The sequence below is a fragment of the Eublepharis macularius genome, chromosome 7 (genome assembly GCF_028583425.1).
Source record: "Eublepharis macularius isolate TG4126 chromosome 7, MPM_Emac_v1.0, whole genome shotgun sequence".
Taxonomy (NCBI): Eukaryota; Metazoa; Chordata; class Lepidosauria; order Squamata; family Eublepharidae; genus Eublepharis; species Eublepharis macularius.
Genome location: NC_072796.1, coordinates 143,447,441 through 143,466,842, shown reverse-complemented (window position 1 = coordinate 143,466,842; position 19,402 = coordinate 143,447,441). Strand labels below are relative to the sequence as shown.

Genomic DNA, 19,402 nt, shown 5'->3' with positions numbered 1-19,402 from the left:
TTGGGCGGGTGGGCGGCCGAGTGGGTCTGCAGTAGAGCAGCAGGATTCGAGCCCAGCGGCTCCTCAGAGAGCCACAAGATTGGCCGGGCGTGAACTCTTGAGGGTCGGTCGGAGCTGACCAAGGGAGGTGGCCCCCCTCCCAACCCCGGACTCCGACCCTGCGGTTCTGGGGCTGCCTCTTGACGGGGAGCCACCATGCCCCCCCCCATTTCCCACCCACGAGGGTCTTTCTCCCCTGCTCAGCATGCCTGGCTGTGGGGCTCGGCCTGCGGCTCTGCCCTCCGGCTGCGCCTGGAGCAGCGGCTACTCCAGGCCCGCCTTGGGGGGAGGGGGGTCGCGGCTCTAGGGAAGCGGGCCTCCCGCCTGGGCTGGGGGCTGCTGGGCCCGGGGGGGGGAGGAAGCCCAGCTCGGGCCCGCCCCTCCCCCTGCCCCCCGCCCTCCTGCAGAAGCGGGGGGTGGGAGGCCTCCTGAGCCCCGGACCCTCTGCCAGGATGCAACCCCGGAGCCCCCTGGAAGGGCTGCCATGCGCGGGGAGGGGTTGCCAACCTTCCGGCGGGAGTTCCCTGGGAATTCCCACCCACCTCCTGAGGACAGGCAGCCCTGCAAAAGGCGGGAGTGGGGAGGACTCTGCCAGCGCCGAGATCGCCTGGAGCACTCCAGGCCGCCGGGGAGGCTGACACGGGTCCTCTAACGTGTGAAGGGAGCCAGGGGAGCGCGCAAAACAGCCCCCGCCCGCCGTTTCCCGCCTCGGGGAGAGCTCGCGGTTGTGCGCATGCGCCCCGCGGCCGTCTTTAGAGCCGCCCCTGGACGAGGCGCCCTCCCCCCGCGGCAGGGGCGGAGCCACGCGGGAGGCGGGGCCTGGGGGATGGCGGCGCCTGCGCAACAACCGCTCGCCCCCCGCCCGCCCACCCGCGGCCCCCTCCTGGAGGCGGGGCCTCGGCGGGGACGGCGGCAGGCTCCGCCCCTGGCCAGGTGAGAGGCGGGGCCTCAAACACCCGGAAGCGCCGCCGAGGAGCGTCGCCGGAGCCGGTGAGGGGCTGCCCGGCGGGAGGGCGCGCGGGGCCCCGCCGGCTGGCTGGACGGACGGCCCGAGAAGCGGCCCCCGCCCCGCTCCAGCCGCCCCGCGGCCTCCCGGGGCGCGCAGGGGGTCTCCTGCGGGCGCAGCCCTCTGTCGCCCCCGGCCGCGCCCCCCTCCCTGGCCGCGCCGCCCTGCCCGGCCCTGGTGCCCGGCGGCTCTCGAGCGGTGCCTTTCCCCCCCGCAGGTCCGAAGGGAAGGAGCCGCCGCCGCCACCGCCCGGTCCCGCGCCGCGCGTTCCCCGGAGGCGTCCCGGCAGGGCGAAGAAGCCGCGAGTGGCCGCGGGCCCGTCAGGAGGCGCCTCGGCCGAGGCGGGCTGCAGCAGCAGCAGGTCGGGAGTGCCGCCCGCGGAGCCGCAGCCATCCGTCGGAGCTCCCGGCGGCGCCTCCCGCTTCGAGGGGCAGGACTCCCGCCAGTGGGCTGGCAACCCCCGCAGGAGGCCCCGGAGGATGGCGGAGCCCCGCGTGAAGCGTGAGTGCCGCGGCCGGCCCGGGGGGGGGGCAAGGGGCGGCGGCGGGGGCGGCGGCGTCTGGGCTCTCCGGGGCGGGCTGAGCCTCCAGGGCTGCTGCGGCCGGAGCTTCCCTGCTGCGCCGCCGAGGGAGGGGCCGGGCCGGGCCGGGCGACTTCGTGGGTGGGCCGCTCGGCTTGCGGGGACCGAGGAGGTCGCGTCGGGAAGGGGCTCTGCCAAACCGGCGCGGGGCTTCCGCATGCACCGGGGTGTCGAGCCCTTTTCGGGGAAGAGCGAAACCCCGGAACGAGGCCCGGGCCCCAGCCGCGAGGGCCCCCCTCCCGCCCCGCCCCTCGGCCGAGCGCCACCACCCCCCCGGCTCTGGAGGGCGGCCACAGGCTCGGCCTGGCCCGTCGGGCCCCGGAAGCAGGGTCCGCTTTAGCCCCCAAAGGGTGTGGAGGACGGCCGCGCCAAGGGCTTGGGCAGGGGCAGCGGGCCGGCCCCGCTGCTGGACCTGGCCGGGTTGCCTGGCTGGAGGAGCCGCGCTGGGGGCCTGCCCGGCTCCGTGCCCGCCCGCCTCTCCCTCCCTCCCGCCCGCCGCCCCTGGGTCCCGCCGGAGGGCCCCCGCCCGGCCTGCCACCCGAGGGCTTCTGCCACGTCTTGGGCTGGAGCGCGGGGGGCCGGTTTTGCCCCTCGCTGGCCTCCCGCCCTCTCCCGGCGGGCGAGGGGCCCTTGGCTGTGCTCGGGGTCTGCTCGGGTTTCTCCCTCGGCCTGGAGACGGTGTGCCGCTGGGCTTAGCCGGGACCCCGCCGGGCCCTCTGCCTGCAGCGTCTTGGCCTGTTCCGAGCTTGCCCAGCAAAAGCTGGGTTTTTTTTTGGTAGCTCCCTTCCAGTGAAGCAACTCTTTTAATAAACGGGGCCCCCTTAGGAATTCCTCTGGGCTGCCTGCAAGGAATGAATCTCGGCGCCTCTCCTGCCGCCTCTGCCACCTCTCTTTTTCCTTCTGCCCCCTCCTTGAACATGTTAGTGGCACCTTGTCCTCAGAAAAGGCCAAAGTTTTTTACGATGCAGGGTGCTGTTAGCACAGAGCTGGTGGCCGCAGGGTAATCGGCTCCACTGGACGCTGGCGTGCCAGAGACAAGTGAGAAGGCGCAGGCTCTTCCTCTGGGCTCCCCGGAGGACTGAAAACCCTACAGCCGTTTCAACTCTCTACTTGGTGACACCACCTTGTCCCCTTACTCCTAAGGAGTACCAAATCCAAACTGGGCAGTCGCTGCTGTCACCAGCAAAACAGAGGGTCTCCCGTGGTCAGATGTGTATCGCTAGCTCTCTAGAACCTCATTGAGAGGCTCTGCCTAGCTGTAAGCTACCAGCCACTAGTTGTAAACTACCAGTATATCATACTTCCCCAATTTTGAGCTTATGGGATAGCAAACTTCCCTGCTGCTCCTCCCTATTACGGCATATCAGGGACCAAGACAGTACAGGCACGGTGTGTTTCAAATCATGTCCGGAGCATTTGAAATATAAAAGTTCAGTGAACAGAAATAGAATGTGCATGGTCTGTGGGAGCATCAGGCTGAGCAGGGATAAAAGAAAAGGTGGAGAGCAGGCTGTCCTCCTGTGGCGGGGGTACGGAGCAGCCCGGTAGCTAAACTCTTGGGGTGGAAGGCCGGTCTCCACAGCTGGCAACAACGGAGGCCGGCCAGAGCTGGCAGTCCGACAGAGGCGGCGTAGGGGCCAGAGGGTCATCCTGGGATGTCAGAGAACTGGGCTTCAAATCCCCCCTCAGCCATGAATCTCACGGGTGACCTTGGCTCAGTCCTGCTGTTTTAACCTCTGATGTACTTCGCAGGGTTCTGTGAAGACAGAATGGAGGCAGGGCAATGATGTGTGCTGCCTGAGCTCTTTGGAGAAAGGGTGGGATAAAAACGTGACAGCTGAACCAAGGAGAGAGGGAATAAACCTGGCCGAGGAGAGGCCGGCAACAGCAGCTCAATTCACGTGACGGCTCACGTTTGGTGTTTTCCAGCTAGACTATCTGATTACACTTTCTGTTAAATACAGATCAAGGAAGCCACTGGTGTGGGGAGTACATGTGGAGTATCTTGCTTGGCTTTGCCTTCTCATCTGTTGGGAAGGTCTGGCAGTTGGGCTCCAGGGGGGGTGGAAGGTGGAGGGACGGAGCAGTTGAGGGGGTTCCTCTTGGCAAGAAGGTGAAACCTCAGCAGAGGCCGGGAACCTCTTGGGGGGTCAAGAAGAGTCCCAGCAAGGCTGCCGGATTCCCTTGAAGGCTCCGGGGGCTCTTGGAGTGGAGGGCCTGAAGTGGAGCATGTGGGTAAACAGAGCAGCGCCCGAGGGAGCTCTGCCCGGCTTCTCAAAGGCCAGGTCTGCTGGCGGAGGGGCAGGCGAGCCCTCCTGCGAAAAAGTGCAGGGGGGTGAGGCCCGCAGCCGCTGCTGCCTCTGTCTTCCTAACACGCTCTTTGGGAGTGCAGGGGGGGAAGAGCTGTGGCAGTATCGGGCAGGGTGGCGGCTGTGCGGACGATGCCGCAGGTGGGGCCTTGTTTTTATTTATTTATTTATTAAACTTCTGTCCCACCCTCTCCGCAAGTGGGCTCAGGGTGGGTTACAACAGTAAAATGTAATTTACATAAAAAACTTCACTAAAACCACAGAATTCCTGTTAACGCCCCCCCCCCCAGACAGCGACCCTACACCCCGTCCCTGCCAGTAATACACAAAGGGGTGGTCAAAAAGGAGGGGGAACAGGCCGTTCAGTCAGCTGCCACTCATATGGGGGGGCAGTTGGGAGGCTTTCCAGAGGACTGTTGGACTGGCCTCAACCATACGCCCAGCGGAAGATCTCATCTCGCTGGTGCTTATGGCGGAGGATAAAGGAGAGGACGAGGCGCTCTGTGCAGATGAATGCGAGTGTGGGGTAGTGGTTAGAGTGGGCCGGGCTCTGGGATACCCAGGTTCGAATCCCCCCTCGGCCAGTCACACTTTCTCAGCTTAACTCTACCTCTCAGGGTGGTTGTGCAAATGAAATGGAGGCGCCATTGATGTAAGCCGTGTTGGGTCCCCGTTGGGGCGAAGGGGAAGGTATCCATGAAATAAGCTAAGTTTAATTAGACGACCCCCTTCCCCTGGTGCTTGCTCTTTGCAGTCTGTCAGAAACCCTGGCAGAGAAACAAACCTTGCAGCGCCTCCTGAAGGTCTCCACTGAGGGCTCTCCCCTCACCTGTCACATAGAGCGGGAACCGTGATGGAAGAGGCCTGGGCTCTGTTCAGTTCCAGGGTGGCGACCCTAAATGGGGAATGGCCAGCGTTCGAGAACAGATAAAGGAGACGGTCCTTCCGATAAGCAGTCCCAGCCCAGCACCTTCAACTGAACTCAGAAAGGAACTGGCAGCCAGTGTAGCTGTTTCAGAATGGGCAACACGTCTCCCCGTTGGGTTGCCCTTCACAATATGAGGGCTGCTGCCTTCTGGACCAGCTGCAATTTCTGGGTTGTCTTCAAGGGCTGCCCAATGTAGAGCCCATTACAGTAGCCCAGCCACCATTGAGGCTTGGATGAGGAGATTAGAGCTGAGTGTTATCTGCATATTAACGACACCCAACCCCAAAGGTCTGGACAGCCTCACCCAGTGGCCTCATATGTGCTGGAGCACAGGTGAGGGAATGGACCCCATGGCACTCGGCAAGACAAATCCCGCCTGGTTGGTTCTGCACCTCTGGTGGAAACTCTGTGCCTGATCAGGCAAAAAAAGACCCAAACCACCACAGGGCTGCTGTCTTAATACAAATTCCATATTCCACGTGGTGGGTAAGAATGTAGCGGTCAGCTGTGTTAGCCCTCCTTTCTCCCTTGTGTGGACCCAAAGCAGCTTCATTTTTGTCTCCTTCACTTTATCCTCACAACGTCCCTGTGAGGTAGGTCAGAGTGAGAGAGTGCAGCTGGCCCAAGGTCACTCAGCAAGCCCCCAAGGCAGAGGGGGGTTTCTAATCTGGGTCTCCTAGTCTGACGACCACTCACTATACGCCACTGTCCCCCTTTTTAGAAACATACTGATAGCAGCGTGCAGGGCTCCGGTCTCGAGACGGCCAAGGAAGCTTTCCTCTGAGGAAAAAAAGTGCTTTCACCTTGCTCAGGAAGGGCTCAGAACTGAGCAGGATTAGTTTTTCCTTTTTCTTCTCCCCTCTCATATTTAATTTAATTCATTCTTTTATCATAGAATCACAGGGTTGGAAGGTACCTCTAGAGTCATCTAGTCCAACCCCTTTGTAAAATGCAGGAAATTCCCAAATACCTCCCCTTCCTCCACACAGTGACCCTTGCTCCATGCCCAGAAGATGGCAAAACTCCATCAGGATCCCTGGCCAAACTGGCCTGGGGAAAATTGCTACCTGACCCCAAGGTTGTGATTGGCCTTACCCTGGGCATGTAAGAAGGCCACGAGAACTAAGCCCTTTATGTATTAGATTAGTCTTTTTTCATTATTTCATTGGCTTTCTTATGCAGGCAGTAGGGGCTGTACTGTAATGAAATGGTTCAAAGAGATCTTTTGATAAGGAATAGAGACTGTAGGCTATACTAACTGTGCGTTGTCTGTTGTTGCATTTTCCTCGGGTTGCTTCCACAGTGTTGAATATATTATGTCACATTGCTTATGCTCATTTCAACATTGTGTTATCTCTGTATCGGATTTGTGCTTATTTTCAAATTTCTGCAGTCCATACCCTATTGTATTGTTTATTGAATATCCCAGCTGTTGTGATTGTATTGAATTGCACTATGTAATGCGCCTTGAGTCTCGGTGAGAAAGGTGCATTAGAAGTAACGTAAATAAATGAAATTGTTTCGTAATTTTGTAATCTGTCCCAAAGGAAAAGTAGATGATCTTTGAGATCTGAAAGCTTCATATATCAACTTGATTGGGAAAGCAGTAAGAGTTCCCTGTCAAAGAAAGGCTTATGCCTGGACCGCCTTGGTCTTTCTTCCTGACCCCTCCATGGAAACTGAATCTCTCTTATCCACAGCTGCATGAGGTCTGCTCCAAGATGCTTTCGGCTTGTCTGAGCACCGGGGCAGAAAGACCATCTTCTCCCCAAACTCCGGTGTTCTAGAGCAGGCTGCTGTGTCATGCCAACTGTCTTGATGAGCTTGCATCTCTTGCCCAGTTCTCCTAAACAGCCTTCATCATTAGCTTGCAGTTTATCGTGGAAAGTCAAAATAGTCCACAACTGGCTTCTTTGTCTTTGGAGTTCTGTCCTCCCACCTGTCCTTCACAAGGCACAGGGGGTTACGTAGCCTTCTGCCCAATATGAACTCAAAAGCCCATGGGACTCCTGAGGAATCTCCCTATAGGCAAATAGCAATCCAGAACTGCTGCTTCTGGGTATCTCCTCGTATGATCCACCTAAGTCCAAATAAAATACTTGGCCCTCTGAGTGGGGGTGGGGAAAGGACTGGCATGACAATGTCTGCTCTACTTGCACAGGTGCAACTGCACAGGTGACTTTGCCTTGCAGCTCTTAGCCACTCACTGGCAAGTTTTACAAGACTGACAACCTTTAACATTCTGAGCCAACCCAGACCAGTAAATGTTCAGCAACAACCTCTGTCTTGTCTGATTAAATGCTTTATTTCCTTTACGAGGAACATCGTGTGCCAGCTCCATCTGCGTCAGTCTATACTTCGTAGGAGCAAGCTGTTCGACTGGTTCCCAGGACTCCTCACTGTCCTGTGGCATCCGCAGCCTACACAGTCTGCCTTGATCCCAAGCCACCTGCTCCTTTAGGGGCTCAGAATTCCGTTTCCTTTTCCAAGGCTACTTGGTGAAGCAGCTCCAAGCTGGGGTCTGTCCAGAGCTCCAGCTGAAACTTCTCTTTATACCCAGAGTCACTAGTTATCTGCTCCTCTGTGCCAGTACAAGCAACTTTAAGATCCTCCGTGGGATGTACAGTCTCTGCCTGTGTCTCCCCAGCCTGTTGGGTGCTGGTGCAAAAAAGCCTCCCTAGGAATGCCCAAAACAAAGCTTTGGAAAGTCAGAGCTGTGGCCCTTCCTGGGCGGGAAAGATCTTGTTGTAGTGGTGCATGCCTTGGTAACATAGATTAGATTACTGCAATGAGGTCAATATGGGGCCGCCTTTGAATACTATCCAGAAGCAGCAATTGGCACAGAATGCTGCGGCCAGAACTGAAGTGGGTTGGAGGAACCATGTCACTCCAGTCTTACTCCATCTACACTGGCTCCCAGTTTGCTTCTGGGTGCTGTTCGAGGTGCTGGTACTGACCTTTAAAGCCCTATGCAGCTTGGGGCCAGCGTACCTTAGGGACTGCCTTCTGCCGTATGAGCCTACCTGTCCACTCAAGTCATCCTTGGAGGTCTTGCTTTCGGTGCCCCTGCCATCTGAGGCTAGGTGGGTGGCAACTCAAGGAAGGGCCTCCTTGGTCGTGGTGCCAAAACTTTGGAACTCCCTCCCCAGGGAGATTTGTCTGTCTCCCTCTGTCATTGTCTTCCACCATCAGGTGAAGACTTTTTTGTTTAAGAAACGAATAAAAAGACTACATGTTGGTCTGCTCAAGCGTTCAGGCTGAGCAAATATACAAAGAAAAGGTGAAAACACCATCACTTTCCTTATACTTGGTGCTTAATGCTAGATGGTGATTAAATGGGGCTGACCAGTTTTATTTGAAGTTGCAGCATTTTAAACTTTAGTTCATCATTGTCTTGGTTCTTGTGGTTGGGACTTCTTCTTGTCCCTCTCCATGTCGGCAAAACAGAACCGCTAGGTGTAAAAGCTTCGCTCTGCATCGCTTGCACCCATCCAAGGGAAAGACCAAGCTGGGAGAGGATGTCTGCTGTGGCCAGAGAATCTGTAATCTGCTCTGGGAGTCCCTCCCACCTTGGGGTCACGCACATCTTCCGGCCTCAAGAGGAAGAGAGCACGTTCTAGCCATCTGGCTCTTTTCATCTCTTGGCAAGAGTCATTCGCGTAAGCAAGAGAGGGAGTGCTTTGTGCTTGGAGCTTATTGGCTCCTTCCTTCCGCCGCTCCTTTCTGTGAGCTACAAGTTTGCGGCTGGATTCCTGAGCATACACAGAGTGTCGTCCTGATGATTCCTTTCCTATAACAGTATGGATTTATTCGCCATAGCCGTAAGCATAATATTATGGTGATTGAACTATTGGGGTGGATTCTGCAGTGGAGGACATTTCCCCACTGCCTTCTTTCAAAGGATAACTATATTATTTTTAAATAGTTGGTTTCCATCTGTACTATAACGGTTAGACGCTTCTCTCTCTTGCAGAAAACCTTCAAGGTAGGCCTTTGCTGCTAGTCATCGAAAGGGGATGTCTAGTGGCCTCAGGGGTAATCCAGTCCTTCTGGCAGAATGCCTCTGGTGTAACGAGCCTTTGCCCGTGTCTGAAACTAAGCTTCTACTAGCCAAAGGAAAGATGTGTCTTTTCTCTTGGAAAGCTTTCAGCAATTAGTTCTCAGACCTGTCAAACAGATCAGTTCTTTGAACAACCTGTTTATCAGTACATGTATTTATATAGGGTTCAATATTGCTTTGCAACTCTTTATCAAACACACAGACACCTGTCTAGAGTTTATTTCACTTTATTGAAAATACACCCTCGTTTTTTAATGAAGCGAGTAATCAAAATATAAATGGTTATTAATATAAATCCTATAAAAACAGAACACAGGAAGGCAATAAGAAATAAGTTTGCTAACATTTCCTAATAAATTCCAAGTTTAACATAATCAAAGTTTCTATGAAATGCATAGGTAAAGATAAATTCTCACCTAAATTCTCTCAAGAGATTTCTTCCATCAGAGCTCTGCCATTCTATCTGAGTTTGCAATTTTATAAGTCATCATATGCAAATATTTAAGGTCTATTCACATGATAGCACAAACAAACAATAATTGGTCTGATGCTTCACTGAATATTCATAGTTTCTATTGTACAACCTTCCAATTAGTAAAAAATGATGTTATACTCAAACTTGCAAAACAAAACTATAAATCTCTGAGAAGTGTTAGAAAAAGTTAAGTTGAGAGATCACTACTGGTTGAATCTCTGATAGAGGAACATTAATCTCGATAGAGTCCACTTTTTTAATTAACTGTCAAAAGATTGAAGCACACCTGTTAGAATTACCTAACACTTAGAAAAAACACACAGAGACGGTTCATGCAAAGTCTGAACGGCCATCTAGAATACAAGTGCTTGGCCTAGTATTGCTCAGTACTGATTATTGTAATGTGCTTTTATCTTTATTGGTGCTACACTGGGGTCAGGCAGCAGGTAACTTAACATCCATGCTGAGCTGCTTCCTCTGGTGGATGAATAACATCTCCAGGAATATGTTGGCCTAAGAGGTGAAAACCCTCTCTCGTTCTATCTTAATGTATACAGAGGTTCTTGCGGACATCTGCTAATACTGGTAGAGGACAAGGGGCGCATGTTTTTACCAACTCTTCTCTCTTTATTTAGGGCTACCTTCTGCTTCCCATGAAGAAACTTACAAATATTTAATACACTCTTCTGTATTCTTTCAAGCTCAGGCTGTGCCTTGGGTCTGAATCTTTTAGGATGTTGCAAAGCTCCTTATCTGCAAGCCCTAGTAAACTTTGTGGGTGTGGTGTGGTCCGTTCCCTTAAGTCTGTTCAGTTGACTAACTGTACTTTCTGGTTGACCTAGTTGCCTTGCACTTTCTTCCCTGAGCGAGTTGACGAGGACAGCATACCCGTATGCTGAAAAGCGTGTGCCGATGCCTCGCCCCGGTTTCCTTACACAGTGTTTTCCAGTACGCGGTTGGCACTTGGAGCGTTCCTCCTTTGCCCTGCGACCTCACCCGCCAAGCCTCCTGTTGCCTGAACGCTGCGCCCAAGCATGGCCAGCCAGGGCCAACAGGTTAGCCAGGCTCCGCGGATGGAGAGGTCTTCCGACTTTCCTCTCCGTTGGCTGTGGGCTTTGCCTGATTGGAAGGACTTGGGAGCGTTCACGCTCCTGAAGAGGAGCGCTGACGTCTCACACTGAAGAAGAGAGATCCAGGGGCTGTTGGGTCCCTGGCCATGGTTAATCGCTGCAAGAGTTCAAAGAGGACCCAAGAGCGGAGGCCAACCCCCGGCTAGGAAAGAGACCAACGCAGGGGGCTGCGCTTGCTGGCCTTTCCGAAGGGGTAGTCAAGTGATGCCTCGGAGCAAGGAGGGCTAGAAGGGGTCAATTCTTCGGGGTGTGTGTGTGTGTGGGAGTCCTTGTGGGGTGGGTTGGAGTACTGGCCCAAGAGCAAGGTGGGGTGCCTCCTGGACGGGCAGGATCTGCTGCAGCCCCCCCCTTCCCCCTTACAGGGCTGGCCGTGACGCTGATGGATGCCACCACAGACAAGGACCCGCTGGTCCATGAGCAGATCTTCAGCGCTCTGTGCTGCTTGGGAGAGGCAGAGCCTCAGGAGCTCCTGAATGCCTGCGAAGAGTACCTGCGGCAGCATGACAAGGTGAGGCCCCGCGGACCGGGTGCCTTGTGGGGGGATGCACAGCTGGGACCTCCGTATGTGATGGGCAGGTGCAGAGGAGGAGCTGAAGGCAGGTCCTGGGGAGGACAGCAGGGTGCAGGTCTTCTTCCCTCCTCTTAAAGACAAAACAGACAGTTCCCTGGATGTGTAGAATTCATACAAAGGCAATAGAAGAAAGAAGGGGGGAGGGCAGAGCCTGAAAGGGTATTGTGTGTGTGCGCGCGTGTGTGTGTAGAGCTCCCTACGGGAAGTTAGCCTCTTTTCTCACCCCCTCCCAGTACTGAGCTGTAAGTCAAGACTCCACAAATCCCAGGCTCTGGGCTGCCATGGTACCTAGAAATTCCATTTCGACACCTGTATTGTCAAAAGTGATTTTATTGTAGTGTGTCTCAGCAAATGTCAGTGGAAATACAAAGATTACCCAGCTATTTTTTCCAATAGTAAAAAAGGGGAGAAGGGGGTCCTTTCTGAGTGCCAGAAAGGCTGCATTTGGGGGACCCCCATGCATGAAAGCCATATGGAATAGGGCCTGTAATGAGGAGGGGGATTTGCCAAGATGGAGCAAAAATGCTGTATGACATAAAAAATAAATATGCATTACATTCTTGTCATTGCTTGTAAACTTTGTACCTGGCAGAGGATCCATTTATTTCTTAGCCGGCTGCTTTTTATACTAGCTTCAGGATTCAGCTAAATGGTGTTTAAAAAGTAGTAATGGAATTGAGAAACTGGGGAGGAGTTGAGGTTTAGCTAGAGGTTAGCTTTTTCGTTGGGGTTTTCACAACCAGGATGGTGTTTATATGTTTAGCTAATATGGCTTTAATAAAATTACAGGAAACAGTGGAGAGGTAAGGATTCAGTTGTGTGGTAGCGGTGATTAGAAAATTTGGTCATAAAAACCCTGAAGGCTGAAAAGCGAGTCTGGCTCCTCGAGCCCCAGAAAGTTTGCCAAAGCCTGCCTTGGGCAGAGGTTAGCAGCAGCATCCCTTGGGATTCCTTTCAAAACTCTCCGTGCTGGAAAATGCCCCTGTCACCCGGGAGACCTGGCCCATGGTGCCGCTTCCTGCTCTCGTCGCAGGGCTTGTGCAAGGGCACTTCTCTGCGGCTTGAGAGGGAAGGTGTGTGCACCCGCCGTTTGGGTTTGGTGTCTGAAGTGCCTGGAGGCCGTGGCCTGGCGCTGACTGTCCTGTCCTTCCTCTCCCGCTCAGCTGGCTTACCCACACCGCATAATCATCCTGAGGGCCATGGAAGCCGTGGTGCGAAGCAGCGTGGCCCAGATGGACAACAGCACGGCCAAGATTGTCATCTTCTTGGCGTCCAACGAGATGACCAAGTCCAAGGTATGCGCTGTGGCTCTCCTCGGCTGCGCTTCTGGCACCCGAGGCCGTGGCCCTTCTCAGGGCCAAACTAAGGAAGAGGTGGGGGCGATCAGGACCCCCCACAGCCCAGGGAGGGAGCGTGATTCGGGGGAGAGAAAAGGAGCTGCCCTTCCCCGCTGCGCCCCCCCCCCCTTGCCAAGGCAACGCAGTCAGTTGTGGGGGCTGCAGGCTGCAGGGGCTGCCTCCTTCTCCTTGGCCCAGGATGTTGTCTTGGAGTGGCAGCAGGCAGCCAGCAACGTCCTCGTCGCGGTTGGGAGTCGCTTCATCAACAAGGTGATGGAAGAGGTGCTGACCAAGTTCCAGCCGGGAGTCCTGCCTCACTACTTCATCGTGCGGACGTTTGCCAGCCTCTCTGTGGCCAACGGTAGGGGTGGCTTGGGGGAGAGAGCCTGCCCTGGGCAGAGGGATGCTCAGCCGGGGGCCCAGGGGCTGGAGCCAGGAGGGGGGCGCAGCAGGGGGGGGGAGGGGCCCTCTCGGCTGCTACTGAGGTGTCCTGAAAAGATTCCTCCACACAGAAAGAGGAAGGTGTCCGGAGTGGACTTGGGTGGGTGGGGAAGGGCTGGGCAGGGTGTGTGTGTGTGTTGCTGGTGTCGTAGGGCTCTGCTAAGCCCTGGACTGGGACTCTTGTTGGGGCAGAGTTGGTGTCCTGTGCCCCTGGGGCAGTGATAGTTCAGTGGCCAGAAGTGGTCACTGTGAGAGGATCAGCCCCTTGAGCAGGAGCCAGGGCAGGGGCATCCCCACAGTTAGGGGGGTGCCCTTAATGGAGCACAGGTGTGCTCGGCCCACTTGGCCCCCTCCCGTCAGGCAGCACGCAACGTCCTTTTCTGGGGAGGGCTGTGCCTCTAGCGGAGCGTCTGCGGGGGGTCCGGCATCCGGGGGCAGCTTGCCCTGGTTGAGAGGCTGCTCTGGCTCTGACGTCCTGCCCCGTGTGCCTCCTGAGCAAAGCAGCAGAGGCAGGCGGGCAGGAGCAAAGGCCTTGGGGGTTGGGGGGGTTTCAGGGGATGGACAGTTGTCCGGAGGGTGGTGGCTCATGCGCTGGCTGTGCGCATGTTGGAGGCGAAGGGCATGCTGGGCAACCGATTCTGCAGGCCGGAGCACGTCGTTAAAGCTGCTGTTGTTGCCCCCTCGCAGTCTTTGGGATGGTGCCTTTCCTCCCCTCCGTCCTGGGAACCATGTTGCCCATGCTGGGGATGGCCAAGCAGGACCGCATGAAAGCCGTCTTCTGCTTCGGTAAGGAGGCGGGCCTCTTTGCACCGGTGGCTCGGTGGGGGCATTCATTTGCGCCTGCGCATTGGGGTGGAGGCCATGCATGCGTTGCACAGGGTTCTGCCTCTGCCAGGGCGGGATGCAGTCGAGCGCTGTGGCCTTTCCAGTCTTCTGAAGCAGCTCTGGCCTGCCGATGCAGAGTCCGGCTGGTGTGGCTGGGGCCCGTTGGGGGCTCGGCCTGCTGGACTCAGCCTGGCGAGGTGGGCAGGAAAGACCCCTGCTTTGCCCTGGAGTGGGGCGGAGGGGCCGTGCTGTGCTGTGCTGGGGGGGGGCAGGCTGCAGGGTTTTGCTGTCTTTTGCTGTGGCCGGTCTGGCCTTGCAGCCAGCCTGTGCTTGGTCCCACGTAGCTTTGCAGAACTTCAGTGAGAGCGTGCAGGAGTACCTGGCGAACCTGGACCAGGCCCCGGACCCCACGGTGAGGCGAGACACCTTCTCCCAGGAGATCTTCAGTGCTTACGAAGTGCTCTTCAACAGCTGGCTGCAGAGCCGCGAGGCCGAGGTGCGGATGGGGTGGGGCAGGAGACCCCCCCGGGGGGGGGAGGAGTGGCCCTTCTATGCCAGGGTTTGGGGTGCTGTGCTCCTCTCTGCCCCCCTTTGGGCAGCTCTGCTCACTGCATGTCAGTATCCCAGTGGCACACAGCCCACCCCTGGAGCCCGTTTCTCTGGCTGAGGTTCTGCTCTTGGCCCTCCTTGACTGGGGGGTGGGGTGGGGGTCCTGACTGCATGGAGACCCTGGAAGAGGATGGGTGCCTCTGAGCATCCTGCAGATGAGTGGGTGAATTCTTCTAGGGCAGAGCTGGCAGAAGGGACCGGGGGGGAGGGGGCGCTTCTGGAAAGTGGATGCCCCCCGGGTACCCGTCCAGGCGGTGGGGGGGGGGGCTCATCCAGAGTCCCTCCAGAGCGGCTGGTGTGGCGGCTCCCTGGCTCTTCTTTGGAGGGAGGCCGTGCCTGCTGGAGGTGCCTGGAGGGGCCGGTGACCTTCCTGCCTCTCTCTGCAGCTGAGGCTGGCGGTGGTGGAGGCTCTTGGCCCCATGAGCCACCTGTTGCCAACCCAGAAGCTGGAGGAGCAGCTGCCTCGCCTCATCCCGGGCATGCTTGCCCTGTACAAGAGGCCGGCCGAGGCCTACTACATCTCCAAGGTAAGTGTGGCCGAGGGTCCCTCCGGGGCTCCCCTTGGAGCACAGCCTGGAGCGGGGCGGGGGAGGCCTTTTCAGGAGGCCTTTGGATCTGGCGTGTGAATGTTTTAAGTGAGCCCGTCGAGGTCAGGCTGCTCTGCTATTTCCTTGGCAGAACTGACCTGGCAGCACCTGCTGGTGCCAGTGTGGCTCCCTGACTTAGTGCTTGCCCAGTACAAGCCCTCTAAGCTCAGCTGGGAAAGCCTTCTGACAGAGACATATGGGCAAGGGGCTGCAAGGTAAGGGTCTCCAGTGGAGGCCTTTCCCAGCCCCAGGAGGTGCCTACAAGGCGGGAGCTCTGCTGCTGAGCCATGACCCCTCCCCAAAAGGTGGAGGGAGGCATGCTGGGGTGAGAGACCAACCAGTGGACCACTCGATCCCCGACTCAAAGCCGGGGCCAGCTTCCCCCGAGCATCTTGGATGTCCAAAGGATGGGGAGCAGCAGCCTGAGCTTGTAAAGAGAAGCTGGCCCAGCAGAACGGGCTGCAACTGCTGCGGGAATCCCAAAGAGCCCCCCCGCCTCTTCTTATGAGAGGGGTGCTGACCTCACACCACATGTCCCCTTGAGCAGACCCTCTGCCAGATCTTAGAAGCATCGGTCAATATTGGCAGCCGCACTCTGGACATGCAGCTGGATGCGCTTCTCAACACTTTGCAACTCCAGGTAGGGAAGCGGATGGGCGGGAGGGCCTCTCACGTCTCCACGGGGAGGAGGAGTGGGGAAGAGGAAAAAGCCAAGCCTGGAAGGGGGGAGGCCTGTTCTACACACGCACCCATCCCAAGCAGGGGTTTGTATTTCACTTCTCTTTGCCATGTGGTACTCAAGGGCCAGCACTGCCTCTTCTGAAGGGCGTAGTGTGACATGAAGAAGGGGGACCGGTGCCTTTCCTTGTTGGGAAACTCCCTTAGATGAAAGGTTCCCCCGGAAAGGACCTGGTGATGGCTGCCTCCACTCGGGGATCTCCTGAGAACATCTAGACGGATACACTAAGAAGGTGCCCGTCTAGCGCAGTCCTAACCCAATAAAGAATTAGGGTGGTAAACCTTGTAGAATACCTTGTGGAAAACTATGTGGTGTCTGTGCAGTCTAGCATGGAAGGATGCGACTAAGAGAAATATCCCAGAGAAAAAAACTGTGCCAAACTGTTCCCGGAAGAAACTGTAGATTCTATATGGCTCAAGAGCGCCACGTAGAGCGTCTGGATTCTTGGACCCTTGGGAGGGTCTCCATGGGAATAACTCTGTCCCCCATTCCACACTGGGGCTATCTGGTCATGTGGGTGGGCATTCTGGACCCAGACTTCTGGGGTGCAAGGCAGTAAGTTCAGGCCTCTGGTGGGAGGTGCATGCCCCTCTCTGGCATTTCATCTCTCCAAGGGGGAGGAGCACAACCAGCTGTGTGTGTGCTGGGTACTTCCTGCTCAGGGGTCTCTTCCTTTCTGTTTGCAGCTCAGGGCTTGGCCCCTCTCTTCGGTACTTGACGGGGGGCCTTGAGTCTGGGTTTTGCTCTGGTTTTGATAAGCTCTTCAGGGCGCACAAACTCTCCCATCCTGTTCTGGCCCCAAGGAAGGTGCTGTGAAGTCCTGGGACCTGCCAGAGGTTGTGGGAGCGTTCTGGTTGGCCAAGGTAAGCAGCCAGGGCTGCCTGGCCGAGGCACGTTGGAACTGGTTTCCTCTCCTTCCTTGAGCAGATCGGTACCCCGCTGGACTCCTCCTTGCCGGTCCAACTGAAGAACCACAATGAAGTCCTTCGGTGCTTCACAGTGCTGGGTAAGGGCCCGCGAGAGCGCTGCTTCCTGGGACCAGCCCACCCCCTGTTGGAAATCTTATATTTAGGTTTCTTGGTTTGAAACTATAGTTATGTGAAACCTTTATAGTAACACAGAAGCGTTCAAACCCTTAACACGTGCATTAATTAGTCTTCAGACAAAATCATAGAAAGATACCACTTAGTTTTATTGAAGTAGATTCCTTCCATTGCAACATCTTGGAGTAAAAGGGAAAGATCCTAATCTATAGAGTTACATTCCCTAATTCTAAACCACGGCCTGAAAGTTAGGCGGCGAGGCTGAAAGTGTGGGTCTGTGGGGAAGGGCCTTCATGACATGGAGCGTGGAGCCTTCCGTGCTTCTCCTTGAAAGGCCACGAGGCAAGAGAGAGATTCTCCCGGAAGGCATAGAGACGAGGAGGAGGGGCCAGGAGGCGTTCCCACCGCAGACAAACGAGTGGCAGGTGGCTAGAGTTGCGTATATGTTCAGAGAGACATGCAGCGCCCCACAATGTCCCAGGCATGCAGAGTCGCCTGTTCCAACACTCCCAACTGTGGCACGAGGACCACCTTCTCGCTTGGCTGCTTGGCCTTCCTGGCTCTCAAGGCTGGGGAGGGGGCACCACTTGGCCCTCATGGACGGTGAATGCTGCTCATGGACTTGCCGGCAGCTGGCTTGGCTGAGCTGCGCATGCCTTGGCTCAAGGGGGCGCTTAGGCCTGTCGCCTTTTGGCTTAGCCCAGGGTGGGGTGGGGTGGGGTGGGGGGCAGGAACGGCCTGTGGGTCAGCCCGGAAGTTTGTTTCCAGCTGTGCTGGTCACCATGGGGCCACCTCCTTATTGCTCTACACCAGAGCAGGAGGTGTCGCTGGTGGGGATTTGAGTTCTGAGCTGGTGGGCTGCCTCTTTATCACTTGCGCTCTGCAGGGAGGTGGGGCAGAATCTCACAATCGGATCCAACAAACGGGAGAATGGGGTTGCAGAACTGAGCGCACGAGGATCCCTGCTTTCCTTTTCGCAGCTTTCTGGCCTCGGAGATGTGTTTGTGGCAGTGAGTGAGTGTCGCTATCCAGGGGTTGGAGGGAGGCTGTGCAGAGTCTCAGTTGGTCTCTGGCACGGCTCTCTTCCCATAAGTAGTCAGAGCAGGTGAAGGATGGAAACAAAAGGAGCCAGGCCAGCCTCACAGCACCCTCTTTCCCTGGTCCCGAGTCCTGGCTGCTTTGGGCCACGGCCAGGCTGGCTCCTGCAGTGGCCTCAGCGTTTCTCGCCAGAGTGTGGGACCGGTGGCTTCTAGCCCTGTAGATTGCAGGGGCGTTGGTGGGGGTGCAGCGTCTGCAGAGTCTCTCTTCTTGGGGGGGCAGTAATGGGGGTTCAGTGAATAACTCGTTCTTGCAGGGGGTGGGTGGGGGGGTCTTGCCTGCTGCGTGTGCTGCAAAGGAAACACGAATGACTGGGGACGGGTAGGTAAATATTTTCCTCCTTGAGCCTTGGCTGAGTCACGGTCAGGTGATTTTTTTTTCTCCTTAACAAACACATTCCCAGGGCAGGAGCGTGGGAGCATCGGGCAAAGTGTATGGTGTGTGTGTGTTTGTGTTTGTGAAGAGCCTGATGTGAAAACAAGCTAGCAAGTTTTGCACTAAGCCCTCTGAATGTGTGCGGAGCAATGCCCCCCAAGGCTCCTGGCCCCCTCGAGTGAAGGCCGACAGCCTCGTGGCCCTGCATGAAGAAGCTCTCCCCCCCCCCCCCGCACCGCCCTTCAGTCAGTGATGACATGTTGGCCTCCCCCTGCTCTGTTGCCTGGTGATTTCTCTCCCACCCCGCAGGTGAATGCTTTGAATAAAAGGTGTTGTGATTTGGTACAGGAAATGCTCTCAGCTGCACAGCGTTTGGTAGAGTCTGTTGTGATATGTGCTGAATTCTGCTGGCTGGCCTTTGGGAAGCAGGCCTCTTTCATGCCCCAGGTGGTTTTTTGGTTTGCAGAGCACAGTTCTCAGAGGCTGACTTTGAGGAGTGCTTCATGCGCGGCACCCCTCTGTGTGAATACATGCCTGGCATGTGTCTTTCCAAGCAGCTAGAGTCATGGTAGCCATCGCCCTAGTGTTTCAGGGCGCATGTGCGCACAGGTGTCACTTCGGAGCAGAAGATGCATGAGGGTCACACATGCCTGGGGGGGGGTCTTCTCTTCTGGTTGACTCCCCAGGGCCTGGCTGTGGCTGTGGGGAGGGGGCTGCTCCTTGGCTTCAGGTTGCGTGGGACTGCTTGGCTCCTTGTGCTGAGGGGGGGGGGTTCAGTGCCGTGTCTTGCTTTGGGGCTTTGGCTAGTGAAGGCAGGAGCTGGACGTGAACAGGAGGAGGAGACACGTATAACTGATCCCCCCACCCCCACCCCATCCCCGGTCCTTCTCCCCGCTCCAGCTTGATCTGTGCTCCTTTCTGAGACTGCCGGCTCCTCTTCTGCAATGCCCAGCTTGGAAACTTGGCTTAGAAAGCAGGGATTGGGTTCCATGCTGTTCTCTTCCCGCTATGCTTTCCTCTCCCCTGCCCCATCCGTTCTGCGACTGCTGCCCAGTGGGATGTGGGCGTGTTCAATGCTGGGTGCAGAAAGCCCAGGGCAAGCTGGCTGATGTGGGGAAGCCATCGACTACCTTCACCCCCCCCCCCAGTGACCCCTGCTCCATGCCCAGAAGATGGCAGAACAGGATCCCCGGCCAAACTGGCCTGGGGAAAATTGCTTCCTGACCTCAAAGTGGCGATCAGCATTACCC

At 56.6% G+C, this 19,402-nt stretch overlaps 1 protein-coding gene across 2 annotated transcripts in view; it reads left to right on the top strand.

Moving 5' to 3' along the window:
- The first annotated feature begins 996 nt into the window (after positions 1-996).
- The window catches only part of MROH1 (maestro heat like repeat family member 1), a 64,570-nt gene continuing 46,164 nt past the window's right edge, over positions 997-19,402 (top strand). For both annotated transcript variants that reach the window (XM_054984466.1, XM_054984465.1), the window contains exons 1-10: positions 997-1,029; positions 1,263-1,546; positions 10,890-11,035; positions 12,262-12,393; positions 12,634-12,796; positions 13,564-13,662; positions 14,046-14,197; positions 14,697-14,837; positions 15,445-15,537; positions 16,564-16,642. In XM_054984466.1, the coding sequence (XP_054840441.1) occupies positions 1,525-1,546; positions 10,890-11,035; positions 12,262-12,393; positions 12,634-12,796; positions 13,564-13,662; positions 14,046-14,197; positions 14,697-14,837; positions 15,445-15,537; positions 16,564-16,642 (1,027 nt within the window). In that variant the 5' untranslated portion in view covers positions 997-1,029; positions 1,263-1,524. The remainder of the gene's footprint in view (positions 1,030-1,262; positions 1,547-10,889; positions 11,036-12,261; positions 12,394-12,633; positions 12,797-13,563; positions 13,663-14,045; positions 14,198-14,696; positions 14,838-15,444; positions 15,538-16,563; positions 16,643-19,402) is intronic.